The sequence below is a fragment of the Phoxinus phoxinus genome (assembly GCF_949152265.1).
Source record: "Phoxinus phoxinus genome assembly, chromosome: 9".
NCBI lineage: Eukaryota > Metazoa > Chordata > Actinopteri > Cypriniformes > Leuciscidae > Phoxinus > Phoxinus phoxinus.
The window spans coordinates 15,990,784-16,003,381 of NC_136884.1; the positions used below are offsets into that span (position 1 = coordinate 15,990,784).

General features: G+C 39.4%; 1 protein-coding gene across 1 annotated transcript; it reads left to right on the forward strand.

The window, feature by feature from the left end:
• The first annotated feature begins 650 nt into the window (after nt 1-650).
• On the forward strand, nt 651-12,598 carry itih5 (inter-alpha-trypsin inhibitor heavy chain 5). The gene is made up of 14 exons (XM_079622918.1): nt 651-945; nt 1,038-1,082; nt 2,337-2,500; nt 2,955-3,065; nt 3,587-3,846; nt 4,088-4,257; nt 5,122-5,238; nt 5,480-5,651; nt 5,850-6,162; nt 6,803-7,425; nt 7,575-7,625; nt 8,432-8,548; nt 9,628-10,005; nt 12,269-12,598. The coding sequence occupies exons 1-14, from the start codon at nt 820-822 to the stop codon at nt 12,574-12,576; spliced, it is 2,955 nt and encodes a 984-aa protein (XP_079479044.1). The 5' UTR covers nt 651-819; the 3' UTR covers nt 12,577-12,598.

A 12,598-nucleotide genomic window follows, 5' to 3' on the forward strand; every position in this document is an offset into this window, starting at 1 on the left:
AGACTGCACACAGATATGAACTGGTTAGATCTTACCACATTTACAACGCAGAACAATATTTGTTGCGGATTGTAACTATATTGATGACTATAAAAGCCATCTAGTGGCATGAGTCATGAAAAATCATGTTATATATATTTTTTCCACAAGAGGTCGGGAGAGACACCCAATGTGAAGCTTTTTGATATATTTTAACAATTTTGTGCATGTAATAGTTATTTTGTATTTAAGTGAAAGAATGTGAAGATTGTGTTATATAATTCAATTTATACTTAAATTAAATAAATAAAAAATATCTCCAAAAAACTGCATTGAAAATAAGAAAAAATATTAAATTCAAATATAAAAAAAATGAATAAATATTAATTTTGTGCTTCGGGAGGAGAGAATAAGGGTTAATTGCATAAACACACTCAAGTCAGAAGTCTTTTTTGTTCTTTTTTAGCATATGACATGAAAGTATATTGATTATGGATAGGCTGCAATAGAGACCAATGTGGAACTGAAAAAATTAAAGTGCATTAAAAATGATTGATACTCTTGCCAGCTATTTTAAACTCAACCCAGTTTAGGCTATATTGCTCAATGTGCCCAAGAGCCTTAAAACTATAGTAGGCTATAGAGGCCAATCTCATGTTTGACAGACAAATGAGTGAGAATGTCGCAAGTGTCTAGACACCAAAAACACGGGAGCTACCTCCCAAACACTTCACTACACTGTCATTCGGATGGGTGGGTCGCAATAACCGCCCCGATCACACTCCACGACCACTGAGGAACACACTCGACCCACGAGACCAGCCAGTGCAGGAGAATAAGATGCTGCTCATAGTCCTCGTCTTGTATTTGTGTCCGGTTTTTCAGTGCCAAACTGAGGATACTGAATTTTCAGAGGATGTTGACTTTGAAGAAGAATACATGACTTTCGACATGGATTCAAATGCTGTAGGATGTTTTTTTTCTTGCATTTCATAGGCTATATGAAAATATCGTCGGTCATATATCTAGGATCTCACCAGTCTTATGTTTGTCTTCAGGCTCCTCTCAGAATCCCGCGGCAGGTGAAAATGCTGCTATCTAAGGTAAATGCGCGCGACACCTGTTTTTAGAGCTTTGTGAGACTGTTAAATAGTTATTTTGCTTTAGGAAATATCGAATTTACGTCTGCCGTTATTATACTATAGGCAGCAACTCTCAATAAACGCGTTTGTTTGCTCTTCAGCGACTGACTGTAATTTCAACGTCTGTAAATTTGTAGTTTTCATTCTCACCCTATCGGTTTCAGACTTTGATATTGTATTCCCATATTTGTCTGTTATGAAGTTGTGAAGGTTAGAAATCTGCAACTTATCTGTATGGTGAACTAATTGTCATCTTCAAGAAGTGCTGTTGTAACAAACTACAACCGGAGTGAAATGTAACAGGTGGTGAAGCTGTTAACGCCATTGGAAAACAATAACAGTTTAATTTATTCAAAACACAAAATACAAATCACTCTCACAATTGTGTGGGCCTGCCCTATACATTGTCCCATTCTGTTCAATCTTTCCATTATGCACATTGAAAGTGTTACAATGCACACACTCTAAAAAAAATGTGGGTTGTCTCAACCCATGTTTGAGTCAAATTTGGACAAAACCCAACCTTTGTTTTGAAAATGTTAATAAAACCTAAGGGTTTATTTAAACCTAAGGGTTAGGTTTGTCCATATATGGTCCAACATTTTTTTTAAAGTGTGATATTACTATTTTAACATGTAGGTATGGATAGATAAAAAGTTTACATACCACATAGGCCTATCAAATTAAACAAAAGGGTGATTCGGATGAATGTCTTTTAACATTCTTGATGATAAAAAAAAAAATCAGGGCAAATTGTTAAAAAAAATTATTGGGGGAAGTTATTACATGCATTTTTAAATGTGTACAAATGAAATACTTACAACATTTGTTGGCCCAAACAATGATTTAATGTTTATGTATCTTATACCTTTTACATTTTGCTGTTTCGTCAATTCTTTGACCGATGTTTAAATTTGGCTGAAAAGCCTAAACTGTTCAATGAAAGGTTATATTGTGATAACTTACTAGTGTGACTACATGCTTCACTGTTTTCTGAACCCCAGTTTACTTCCGTTTTATCAACAATAAATGGTATTTTGGCAGAAACTATATGGGACATGTTTTGTAAGGACATAACCCAACAATTATGTGGTAATCAGCCCAGATCTTTAGGCAAATCTCTTGGCTCCATCACTCATGTTTTCAGAGCAACTATTCTAAATATTCATCTAGGCTATATTTTAACGATGCTCATAACTTGCTGTCGTCTGCCAGGAAACTAAACCTCACATTCAGGAGCTGTCTGTCCAGACCACCATCATTTCCCGCTATGCCTTCACTGCGGTGTCCTGTAGCATGCTTAACAGACACTCGGCTGCCACTCAGGGCGTCTTTCAGTTCCACATCCCCACTGCTGCATACATCTCCAACTTTACCATGTAAGTGTGGAAAATGGAAATACAGTATATCATGGGAAAATACCATAACTATTTGATTTCTAGTAATTGAAATGTCTCTTGTGGGCCACTCAAAGAAAATGGTACCACTGGTTGTCCCCATTCTGGTTTGATCTGACATTATTTCAAAAATTGCTTTGACCATACAAATTATTCTTGATTATGACCCTGAGAATGACTCTGTTTATCTAGAATGTGACTGTCTATCCACTTTATGGATAACAGACTACATTTTGCTATTGGAACTGGGCTGTTAATTGGTGGTCATTGACCCCAGTCTCCAAAAAAAAAAAAGTCCAGAGAGGTTATTGAAGGGCCTGAGAGAGTTTAGACTATGATAAACCACAAGAAAGATTTATATGCCTCTTGCCGCAACTTCTTGTTCCATGGCACTAATACAAATTCTCATTTCATGCTGTTGGTACGGTGGCAAAAGGATTGTGGGAGGACGAGTCTTTCCCAGCCAGGTGAAGGCAAAGGAGAAGAAGATGAAGAAGGAAGAAGGAGGAAACAATGGGAAGAAAAACAAGGACACACCAGAGCTGAGGTGAAGATAGCGCGCAAACTCCAAATGTCTGTGCCATTAAACTGGATGTGTTGTGATTCAGCAAGTTAAAAACATGCCTGGTGTTTAACTAACCTGGGCTGTGTTTCCCAAAAGCATCTTAAGCCTAAGTTGATTGTAGAGACAGATGGCGGCAAATTTTCTACGATCAACAAAATGTAGCCCTGCTCAGCTAGATTATCTTTAAACTGTGGCTCCATGACAACAGTTGTACTAAAAAGAGTAATGTGGCAAGACAGAATCGTTACTTGCTATAGGACCCCTTGTGGCAAGCCTGAGAATGCAATGTGTACTTTGTCATTGCATAATTAATCGTACAAGAAGCAATGCAATCTTTCTTACATGTGCATTTCACTTGCTTGTGAGTGAATGAGAAATATGACTGAGAAATCGGAGATATATTCCCCCCCAAAAAATCGTAATGTGGTTTGGCAGACCTCGTGACAGATTCCTTTGGCAAGAAGTTCACATTTCCAGAGTAATGTTTCCTCTCTCTCTGTTAGTGAGGGTGAGATGGAGTTGTTTCGAATGGAGGTCACTATTCCTGGACGCAACCGTGCTGTGTTCTTCCTGATCTACGAAGAGCTCCTGCAGAGACGATTGGGCCGCTACGAGCATGTGACCAGTGTTCGGCCAATGCAATTGGTCAGCAGACTCAGCGTGGGCGTTACTATTGTAGAGCACTCCCGTATCACTTATCTTGAAGTCTTACCCCTACGAAATGGCAAAACTCCATCTTCCAATGGCATTGGGAAACCAAATGGTAAACAGCTGCATCCAATTTGATTCTTGAGTTTGTATTTAGATGTGGCTGTGCTGTCACTGGTATGGATTCAAATATTTGACAAACATTGCAAAATTTAGCCTCAAGAACTGCAAGATAGATGGGACAAGTTCCAGTTTTTCCACTTTTCAGCATTACATCTTTAATAAAGATTTTATGACAGGTTGTTAATGTAAAATAGTGCATGATTTACCGTTGTTTACATCTTGTTCTGCTCCAGGTAAAGTAGGACCACCAGTTTCCACAGTAGTCAAGCAAAATGAATCCATTTGCAAGATCAGCTTCACTCCCAACATCGCTCAGCAAGCCAAAATTGCCACCAATGGCATGCTGGGAGATTTTGTGGTGCGCTTTGATGTAGAGAGAGAAAATGGCATCGGCGATATACAGGTACACATACACACAATATTTCTATATTATTAACAGATATTTACACGCAGTTCCAAAGAAAGGCATTACTTAAATTAGAAATAGTATATTCTTGCTATTTTACCTATAGATAAGCTGCAGTGCATAAAAAAAACGTGTTATGCTGGTGGATTAAAATAATATAAAACTATATAAAATAATAAAAAACATTAAAATGTAATTATATGATATTAATATATGTATAATAATAAACATTACAAAAAATATACACTCACCGACCGCTTTGGTTGGACCCCTTTTTGGCTTCAGAACTGCCTTCATTCTTCATGGCTGATTCAACAAGGTGCTGGAAACATTCCTCAGAGATTTTGGTCCATATTGACATGATGGCAATTACACGACAACGATGTTCTAAACACTTCGCATATAGACGACAATGTTGTCAAAATGAGCCCCGTTCACACGGATCTGTGAATACGTTTAAGACGCTGTATAACTCATGCCAGGCCAGTAGTTGGCGATGTCACATTGTAAAGAAAAATTACGCACCGACTAAACACGTCACCATTTTCACAAATTTTGTGATCAGGTATTTGTGTTAACCAGTAGTTGAACAAGTATACCTAATAAGTTGTCAGCGAGTGTACTTTTATTGTATAATTTATTGTCTTTATCCATGCAGTGTCAGTGATTTCCATTAGTATTTTAGTGCACTATTTTAAGTTTTTCATTTTCATTTATGCCTTTTCTTCTCTCCCAACATTTTTTAATTCAGAAGTCACTAAAAACGTTAAACTCCTCCCGTTCACTGAGCTCATTGCTTGCTTGTCTACACACACACATTACAAAGATCGAAAGCCTGTGAAAGTATCTGCTTTCTTTCAGGTGCTAGATGGACATTTTGTGCACTATTTTGCTCCCAGAGACCTGCCTGTCGTGCCAAAGAATGTCGTATTTGTGATTGATACCAGCGCCTCCATGGTTGGAACCAAAATCAGACAGGTAACATACTCTCGTCGTCGACCCAGATTGAAGCAATCGGTTCTCCACACTGAGAAGAATTCACATTCAGCATTTCAGTGTGCCGTTCCCTCAAAGAGGGAATGATATTGTGCCACTTTTTTCATTTTCTTTCCCCCAGCTGGTTCTTGTGATCTCATAGTTGGACACACAGATACACACACCCATCTCATAGCAAAATGACAGAGTTCAACAGTTCTCTTTTTTAATATCTCTCACGCAGACCAAAGAAGCTCTGTTCACGATCCTACGCGAGCTGCGGCCCAACGATCACTTCAATTATGTCACTTTTTCCAATCGCATCCGTGTCTGGCAGCCGGGCAAACTGGTGCCCGTCACGCCCAACAATATACGTGATGCCAAGAAGTTCATCTACATGATCTCACCCACTGGAGGTAGAAAATCTTACACACTCCTAAACACTCCCTGTTACACATTTAAACAGCATTGATCTCAATTAAATATTTTAAAGGAACGGTATCAATTGAAAACGTAAACTAAAGTTGATATGAATATGTTTAAGTTCACATTTAAAACTAAAACTTACAAATAAATGAAAGATAAAACTTTCTCTTTTATTTAAAACTCCTCAGGCACTGACATCAACGATGGAATTCAGACAGGCTCGGCATTGCTCAGGGACTACTTGTCCAGCAAAGAAGAGTCCCATCACAACAGCGTGTCTCTCATCATCTTCCTGACCGATGGGCGGCCCACAGTGGGCATAGTTCAGAGTCCAACCATCATTGGCAACACCAAAGCAGCAGTGCAGGAGAAGTTCTGCCTCTTCACTATTGGGATGGGTGATGATGTGGACTACCGGCTCCTGGAGAGGATGTCCCTGGATAACTGTGGAACCGTGAGGAGAATCCCAGAGGACGCAGACGCCAGCGTCATGCTCAAAGGGTGAGGAACATGTGGTCACCATTAACAACATATTTGTGAACTAATCGAATTAAAGCGTAAGTTGAGGCAAAAATACAAATGTTGTCATCATTTACTCACCCCCATGTTGTTCTAAACCCATAAGTGAACAAAATTGGCATGTCAGGATCAGTTGTGACACACAACAATTGATTCCACCCATGACATCAAACTTGGCGCGCCCTATTTAAATACATGCAGTACGCATCTTCTTTCATTGGTACCGGAAATTTTGATGTCATAACTGCCTGTTTTCATGGCTGGGAAAAAATATTTATTGGCGCATTGGCCGGTAAATTTTCTTAAGTCACTGGCCATTGGTGTAGCAAAAAGTTAGTTTTAGGCCCTGCTTGCAACCATTAATATTATGGAGCAAGTATGTTGTGTGGTGTTTTGTGACAAAAAGCCCCCCTTAAAGTCCAGGTTAAAGGTCGAAAGTGACATGAGATGTCATTAGAAGTCTTTACACAAGGCTTAACAATGGGCCCCACTCCAAAAGCTTAACAAGTTTAACGTAAAGAATACGTGACTTATTAACCCACAATCTGAAGCAACACTATGGCATTTTGACCTTGTTATTCCTTTCCTCCTCTCCTTTCTTTCATCTACTAACTCTCTATAGCTTCTACGATGAGATCGGCACTCCGCTGTTGTCCGACATCCGGGTGGAATACTCCGAGGATGCTGTGGAATACATCACCCAGAACCTTTTCACAAACTACTTCAACGGCTCTGAGCTCGTTGTAGCCGGAAAGCTGACCAATCGCAGCGCGGACTCGCTGCACGTTCAGGTGACCGCCAGCAACAGCGAGAAGAGCATCGTGCTGGAGAAAGACGTGTCGCTGCACGAGCGAGAACGGGAAACCGCACGGCGGCTGGCGGAAGCAGAGGCGGGTCCGAACGCGGACGGTTACGTGGAGCGACTCTGGGGATATCTGAGTGTTAAAGATGGGCTAAAAGGACGACTGCGAAGCCAGACGAGCGGAGAGAGGGAAAACTACACGCAACACGCTAAAAACCTTTCGCTAACGTATCATTTCCTCACGCCCCTCACGCAGATGATAGTGGAGAAACCACAAGTGCTGGCCGATGGAACTTTAGCACAGACCGAGGTGGAGGCCACAGAGGCTCCGCCCACTCCCGAGTCGTCCAATCAGCTGTCAGAAGACGACAACAGTCTAACACCCCAGAGCCTGCATAGAAATGAACCGCCCAAGTCGATTTCTGCAGTCTCCAAAGCAACAAGTGTGTTTATTTAAATTGGACAGCGAGCAAAACATTTGTTTTAGATCAGATTTAGGGTCATTATGATTGCCATTACGCAATCGGTCTTGAAAATATTAAGGTGACTCAAACAATCCATGACGATTTCACTGTTTTCCATTCATCTCCAGGTGGCGTCAGCAAACCCGCCAAAAAGTCTGTCACCTTATCCAAAACATCCGGTATTTCTTCATTTTTCTACATCTGCTTTGCATTTCAGTGTGAATGTGTGCGAGTGCAGTTGAAAGTCTGTTCACTTGGACCGCGCGGCTTGTAATTTGTTGCGTTCAGGTAAAGTGGCCTCATCAAAGCGCATTTAATTGCTACTGAGAGTTGTGTACGGGCTCTAATTCACATGCCTGTGTTTGAGGGGCTGATGGGGAAAAAAAGGCAATACTTCAACAAACCCCTAAGTATTAAACTTCAGGGTGTAACTCGCTCTTCACTCTTTGTACTATGGATACATGCATTTATAAGATGAGTAAAACTGCCCTCCATTCCAATTAAATATGTAAGCTTTGAAAAGCCACTTTTCTGTTGGCATGATTTGTGATCATGTTGAGAGAATTCACAGGGGTCATATATTTATACAATGTTCTACAAATGGTCCATATTCAAGTCAAATCATGTTTTCGGTCTCCTACATGGTGAAGGTGATTTCACCAAATGCAACATGTTCCTGGATAAACATCTTTGTTGATCCTGGAACAGCATTTCAATAACCAATCAAATTTGAGGGACAAGTTTACAGTTTATATCAAGATTAGGGTTTGAACCAGGGTGAGGTTCTTCTACATCAGTGGTATTCGCATATCATTCCTCTCTGATTTTAGGGATAACTTATGGGTAGGGTTAGGTTTAGGGATCGGACTACATTTTCAGACAGGAATGTTGCTCCAGGATTCAACTAAATATGTTGATCCAAGAACATGTCTTACTTGGCAAAATCATGGTGACCCTCCTACATCATCTTCTTATCTGTCTTTAGCTGATGGCGACCCTCATTTTGTGGTGGAGATTCCTCTAAGTAAACTGACTGTGTGTTTCAACATTAATGGGGAGCCAGGACACATCCTGCGACTGGTGACTGACCATAAACACTCAGGTAAACAACAAAACTATACTAAGAGTTGTGTTTTTTTTTTTTTTTTTAAGAATTGCAAGTATTTGCTTAACATTATTGCCAATTCTTGGCCAAATAAAGATTCAATATTTAATATCTATAGTTCTAATTAAAAAAAATTATAAACTGCAGATTTAATATTATAAATGTAATTTATATTTCATATGAATAATATTTGTATTAATATGTATTAATTATAGTTATTATTTTTATTTATATGTAATAATTAAAGTTATTGTTTAAAATGGTGTAACCCATACATGCATAAGAAGATACAAATATTTTTATATAATAAATAAAATTGGCTCGGGTAATTGAAATAATAATAATAATAATTATTAATAATTTTCTTTGGCTTCAGTACAATAACAATACCAAATAAAAATTTTGAATTTTGAATTCAAATTCAAAATTAAATTTGCTTAATTACTTCAGTGGGATCATATATCACTGTGATTTGATCATGTTGCTTGTGTTAGATTTAAACAAAAATCTATATTTCATAAAGATTCAAGGGTTATTTACACTACACTGTTTTCAATTTAAAACTTTTTATGCATTTTGGCCGTTCATTTGCACGACAATGGCTTTTGGGGATCTTAAAAGTAAGAAAGTAAGTCAAATGCAAGTTTTTGAAAACAATACCATTATTGTCTCCGTCTAAACTATAAAAACGAGAATTTGTGAAAACGGTGACATCATGCGCATGTGTATTACGTGTTCAATCTATAGGCTTGTAGTGTTTCATTACAAAGTGACATCGCCAACTACTGGCCTGGCATGAATACTACAGCGTTTTTAGTCATTTACATGGATCTGTGTGTGAACAGGGATCGTTTTGACAACATTGTCGTCTGTGTGCGAAAAAGACAAAGGAAAAACTTTACGTTTTTAATTACATCGTTGTCGTGTAAACGTAGGCTACCCTTAAACCATGTATTATTTGATCAATTATTGCTCATTAACTATTTAGCCTACTTCACTCACCAAAGCCAATGTTTCTTATAAAGTTTTAATTTTGGACGCTTACCATAAAAATGTACATATTTTGTCTCCAATAGGCGTGACTGTGAACGGTGAGCTGATTGGTGCTCCAGCCCCAGCCGGCAGTCATAAAGAACAGAGGACATATTTCAACAGCATAACTATAGTAGCCAATAAGCCGAAGCGCTCCTACATTGAGGTGACCCCAAAAAAGGTCATACTGGACGACCGTGACCGGATGATCCTTCCATCCAGCTCCAGCATTTCAGTTGAAACCACCAACCTGGCTGTGGTTCTTATTGCTAACACAAACCTGACTGTAACCATCCAAGGAAATATTCAATTTGTCATCTTATTCCACCATTACAAAAATCCAGCGCCCTATCAGCGAGATCACCTGGGATTTTACATCGCTAACAGCAAAGGATTGAGCAAGGATACACATGGGTTGCTAGGTAAGCACGCATACACGTTGTTGTCAAACTTAGTGAGCTATCTTTCTGCCTAGGCAAGGTGGTTAACTGGTGTCTCAGCCTGGCCATGCTGTTATACTGGTTTTAGGACTTGTCAACTGATCAGGCTTGAAGACCAGTTAGCTCAATCAGCTAAACCACAACTTGATAATTTGGGAAACCCGCTAAAACAGTTAAGACCACCATAATGGAGACTCGATTCACTGTGTAGTTTTCAGTGGCCTTGGAGCCGGAAGTATTTTTCCCATTGGGATTTTAAATTTGCAGTGCTTCATGGGAGTGGGCGAGCGCTAAAGTGTTATTTTGCTTTGATTGTCTAATTGTTGAAGATTTCTTTGCAGGATTATGGGCAATTCCACTGTTATATGATTATATAAAACAAATTATTTGCAATAATGCAGGTTGATGGCTTCAACAAAAGCATATATCATCAATTAACCTCGTAGCTCACAATAGGTCTGTCTTTAAGTCTTAACAAATCCATTTCTCTATTGGTTCTCTATGCTAAATTGATGGGATTTTTACTTCTGTTGCACTTAATTCTGTTCAATTATTAGTTTGATGTTAGCATGTTGCTAAGCTAACATAGTGATACTCTAAAGACATAGTATACCAAATAAAATAATGAATTGGAATGACTCAACCTTTTTTGTAGCTACTTTTGTCGGCCATCTTGTATTAATTTTCTCATTGAGTTTGTAGCAGTGAATTCTGGTTTGGCTTTCTACACAAATGATACTGCCTTAAAGGACAAGTTCGGTATTTTATACTTAAAGCCCTATTTACAGATCGTATCTGATGAAATAGAACGGTTAAGTTTAAAATTTGGACACATGTTCCAGTCCCGAGAATTTTGGGTTTATTTCGCTTTCCCCCCACCCCCACACAATGGTTGTCTATGGCCACTGGAAGATTCCTTCCTAAAACACATTAAACTTTCGTTTACAAAGACGTGAAACTCACCGAGTGGTCAGGGGTGTTCACTGATACGGGCCCAAAAAAAAAACGCTGAAAAAGATGCATTCCAACAGGTTTTATCGTAGTGTTTATCCACCTCCATTGACTTGTATTGAATGTGCTGTGTGAGGTACGTTATTCCTCCGCCGCTTCTTCTTCTGCTTCTTCTGTGTATTAAATGAAATGCCAGCGGTTTGCTTGCAATCGGCAAAGGTGCATTATCGCCACCAACTGGTGTCTATTATTCAAGCTCTCAACGGAAGAATCTGGGTGTGACGCGTTTGGCAAAATAGGTCCACAAACGCTAAATAAAACTAAAATTCTCGGGACAGGAGCATGTGTCCAAATTTTAATCTTAACCGTTCTATTTCATCAGATACGATCTGTAAACAGGGCTTTAAGTGTAAAATACCGAACTTGTCCTTTAAAGTGATAGTTCCCTCTTGTAACACAGCCACGACCAAATGATCTGAGGGCGCGAGCGCTTCCTTCTGTGTGACGTGTACGCAGACTGGTACATGCATAGATATATACACACTAGATGTCGCATTAAAGACATTCGTTCCAATGAACTGCCGTAGCCAAGGCGACATCTAGTGTATACATATCTATGCACCAGTCTGCGCACACGTCACACAGAAGGAAGCGCCCGCGCCCTCAGATCACTTGGTCGTGGCTGTGTTACAAGAGGTAAAAACGATATAAATACCGTTCGTTTTCTCACACAAACCACTCGTTTCGTGTCTTAGGCCATCAATGTGTACTTACGATGGGGAATTGTTGAATTTGGACGATGGGGAATTGTTTTAATTTGGACTCTGTGCATGCTCTTTGAGACAATGACCATAGACCTGCATGACAAGACTGTCAGACAAGAACGGTTTGACCTAAAAATATCAAAATTGAAACTACTGCGGAAAAAAAGACACCTACATCTTGGATGCCCTTGAGGTAAGCTAAAACATACCAAAATTGTATTTCAAAGTGAACTATCCCTTTAAGCTGCGCTCACATTTACCGTTGCTCAGCAAAATCTTGTGGTCGAAATCCAGTCATTTCAATAGGAAACCTTGCGATCAGGAGTTCTACGCAGATTTCTCTATGTTGTCATGTGTTGTCTTAGTTGGTCATGTGAAAGCTACTTGGCTTGAAAGTGACTTCTGTGTGAGCTGAGTTTCAAACATTGCTACACTATTGACACTTGTTTGTCACTATGTTTTGGAACAGAGCTACAAATGCCAAGAGATTGTATACATACTAAAAGAGAGAAATATGTCTGTACTTACAGGCCAGTTCCTGTATGAAGAGATTGGATTGACACAGCTTCCTGGAAATTTCAGCATGGCCGGAGAAAACATCACACAGGAAACACTAGGGGAAAATATCACTCTACACAATTACCCCGCACTAAAGGTGAAGGATCGCACTGTCGCCGTCATAAAGAAGAGCAGACGAATCTACTCTGGAAAGCAGACCGTTGACTGCTGGTTTGCCAAAAACAATGCGGCCAAACTGATCGATGGACAATACGCCGATTACGTTGTGTCACATCTGTTTGACATAGGAGACTGGGTTAATGGAACCAACACACACTGAGAGAGAGAGAGAGACTGGGTTA